Raw genomic sequence first — 3,479 nt, 5'->3', positions numbered from 1 at the left:
TCTTCTAGCTATAATTTGAAAATAAATTATTTAATACAATTACATAAATAATTATTATTAATACTATAATTTTGTCAAAACTAAAAGGAAATAAAAAAAAATAAACTTACCATTGCCAAATTGATCGAAGAAATATGAACATTATCAAGATGTAACATTTCTTCTCTTGAGGCCATTTCAACACAAATTCTTCAACACAAAAGTTTTTGCTCTTAGTAGAATGTTTGATTACAATTGAAAAATCAATCCAACCCAAACCTCAATTTATACTACTCTACCCAACGGTAGTTTTTTCAAACTGTGTGACGAGTTCTATTGAAATTTTAAAAAAAAATCGACCGTTGAACAACTGTAAAAAAAGTCAAAATTATACCGGGCATTAAAATATTATTTTTAAAATTTTCTTTTAAAAAATTTCGATATAAAAAAATATTTTTTTATTAGAAATCGTCACGCCGAAGTGATGAGTCTCTCAAGATATATTAAATTTATTCCCACTATGAAACCCACCTAACACGACCATTAAAAAATTATATCTCAAGAAACTTATTACATTGACGTGACGAGTTTCATGAGGATTATTGCAATTGTCGTAGCTCCATGAGGATTATTGCAATTTTCGTAGATCCAAAATTAAATGTTTGGGATAATCCACCAATTTGGCCGCAGGGAGCGAAGCCATGGTAGAACCAACCCAAGGCGTTTGGATTCCAAGAAAATTCAAATTGGGCCATGAACTTCAGCCTTCAGGTATCTTTCCATACATCTGATCTCAATTCTCACCTCACTTCCAACCTCTCCCTCTATGTGTCAGTTCAGAGTCCATATGAAGAACAAACGCCACAACTTTTCGTCGTGCCTATTGCTAATGCGAATTCAAAGTAAAACCCAAGGTATCACTGCCTTCCTACTTCTTTCCTTCCATTTTCAATTGGCTCTTCCTTTGTTTTCCTTTTAATTCATTATTTACTTAAACAGCTACCTAATTGGTGAATTTGATCTCTGGCCCCCCTTTTTGGCTTTGTTTAGGCTCTCAGTTTTCAGATTTCAAAAATAGGTTTATCTGACAGCAAAATCTACTTATTATGCTCCAATAACGATGCTTGTTTTTCGAGTTTAAATCGTAATTTATCGATGCATAGAAGAGAATAAAGTATTTTTTTTTTTGGATTTTGAGAAGAGTGTTAAGATATGGGCAAATGATCTTCCCAACTAATGTTGGTTCAGTGGGTGTTTTGTTCTATTGTTTTTGAAGATTTTTAATTTCTATGTAAAATGAAATTTTAGTTTGTTAGTGTCCATTTAGTTTAATGGAGTAAGCTGTGTTTCTGTTGAAAGATTGTGCTTAGAGTTTACCTTTTGGCTCAAGTAGGCACTTGCATCTGTAGCAAATTTGACTGTAAACCTTGTGAGTGAATGATGCATTGAATCTTTCCGAATCACCGAGAATTTCGACGATTTTAGATGCTTCTATGTTCCTTCAATTGTGATCTAGTTTAGAATCCAATCCTAAGTTTAGTTATATTAGCAAAAGTTAACTGGTTTTGTTGCAGTACAACCACTCGAAATTTGAATTCACTAGTTAATACCATGCATTTTTTTGTTGAACTATGTTCCCTTGACTCCATTATCATAGCAAATCTTTTTCATCAACTCTTTTATGTATAGTATTTCGTCTTGATTTAAGGAACTTAAAATGGATGCTCCAAGCAGAATTGGTGACCGATCAACCAGTGATGTTGTTGTCAGGCTACGAACACAAGAAGGGCGTGATGAGCGGATATATTGTCATTCTGACATCCTTGTAGAAAAGAGCAAATATTTTGCGGATCGCCTTTCTGATAATTGGCCAACGTGTCAGATCCTTGACTCACGCAACTGTGTTGAGGTATACTGCCAGGAGTTGGACTTTGATCACCATGTCAATGTTCTACGCCTTCTCTATGTTGTTCTAGATGGTTCGGTCAATGATTTGTGGAATGGTGTAAAAAATGCCCTTGGCATTCTCCAAATTGGCATTCAACTTGGTTGCCCACAAATTGTAACTGCTTGTGTGAACTATTTGGAAGCTGTTCCTTGGGAAGAGTCTGAGGAGGATGAGATTTTAAGAATCGTACCAGGCATGGGTTCTGAAGCGGAGCCAATTCTTGCCCGTATCCAACCAGTCAATCTATCAGCCATACGTGGGATTTTTATCTCAACTCTTCGATTTGCCATGTCATCACCACCTTCTCTAATGAATGATCTCAAGTCTTCGGCTCAAGAGCAGCTTGAATACATGATAACTGAAGATGATGATTCCCCTCTTTTAATTGCCGATGAGGATATCAAATCTGAGGTCAAAGATTGTGTTTGGAGACTATTTTCTAGATTTAACAAACTGCTAGAAGAGTTTTTATGCGAGCCCGCAGAATCGGTTGGTGAGGCAGGAACGATGACATTATTTCAGTCCTATTTTGCCGACTTCTCGTGGGTTTGTCAGCTGTTGTCGAAGTTGGAAATAATGAGGGTATTTGTTAATAGTTGGGTGGATGCGTCGGATAAAATACTGACGGTAATGCAGTCAAATCCCATGGTTGAAATGATTGAGATAAAGCTGAAGGTTGTTGAGGTTGTGGCCAAAATCTTGGAATCAATCGGGTATGGCACTGTTATCTTGCCAACCTCTAAACGGCTTCACATGTTGAAACTCTGGCTTCCGTTTGTGCAAATTACCAAGCCTCTGGTTGATTCTGTCATGACTAGTGATGAGGATTCTTTGGCATTTAAAATAGACGGTGAACTTTGGCAATCATTGGAATCAACATTTGTTTCCATAATTCTTGCATTGCCATCTACAAACCAAGCCGAGATTTTGACCGAGTGGTTAGAAAATGAACATATACGGTATCCTGATCTAACCGAGGCATTTGAGGTGTGGTGTTACAGGGCCAAAGTTGCTAACCGAAGGCTGGCGTTGTTAGGGGGCAGCCACTGCACACATTGAACCTTTTCTATCATTTTGTGTAGGCTCTGATTCGGTAACCATGCTCATCAACCAACCATTAGAGTTGAACTTTTTCATTTTTGTTTCGTATATATTAGGCTGCACTCGGATTATGCAGGGAAGTGTTCGTTAAATGAAGAGATGTCGAAGTTATCACCCTCGCCCCCCCCCCCCCGGTATGGTTTGAAACTGAAATTTTAGTGTCTGTAAATAATTTAATGGTAGATTCCCCGCTATAATTTCATGTACAAACCAGGTGGTTTGATCTCCTAGAAAATTAATCAAGGTGTACAGTTCTCACATGTTGGACTTGGGCAATCAGATTGGCAGTTTATTTGCAGCCGAACTTTGATTTTAAATGCTAAAATCATTCCATTAAGAGTTGACAATTGCTATATTTCATGTATAAACGAGTAGATAAATGAGTTTGTTTTGTAACATAAATAAATTGAACACATCTCTGTTCGTGTTCATTTATTAAATGAACATAAAA

At 36.7% G+C, this 3,479-nt stretch overlaps 1 protein-coding gene across 1 annotated transcript; it reads left to right on the top strand.

Annotated features, from left to right (window-relative positions):
* The first annotated feature begins 802 nt into the window (after positions 1-802).
* LOC120217122 (BTB/POZ domain-containing protein At3g05675-like) lies at positions 803-3,139 on the top strand. The gene is made up of 2 exons (XM_039214336.1): positions 803-893; positions 1,688-3,139. Exon 2 carries the CDS (start codon positions 1,697-1,699, stop codon positions 2,984-2,986), a length of 1,290 nt encoding a protein of 429 aa, XP_039070267.1. The 5' UTR covers positions 803-893; positions 1,688-1,696; the 3' UTR covers positions 2,987-3,139.
* Positions 3,140-3,479: the final 340 nt, after the last annotated feature.

This window comes from Hibiscus syriacus, unplaced genomic scaffold, assembly GCF_006381635.1.
Source record: "Hibiscus syriacus cultivar Baekdansim isolate YM2019G1 unplaced genomic scaffold, ASM638163v2 tig00110183_pilon, whole genome shotgun sequence".
NCBI lineage: Eukaryota > Viridiplantae > Streptophyta > Magnoliopsida > Malvales > Malvaceae > Hibiscus > Hibiscus syriacus.
This window is presented reverse-complemented; position numbering and strand designations above follow the sequence as displayed.

Excerpts from the sequence above, each read along its gene's own strand:
- LOC120217122 (XM_039214336.1), top strand. The coding sequence starts at position 1,697 with ATGGATGCTCCAAGCAGAATTGGTGACCGATCAACCAGTGATGTTGTT.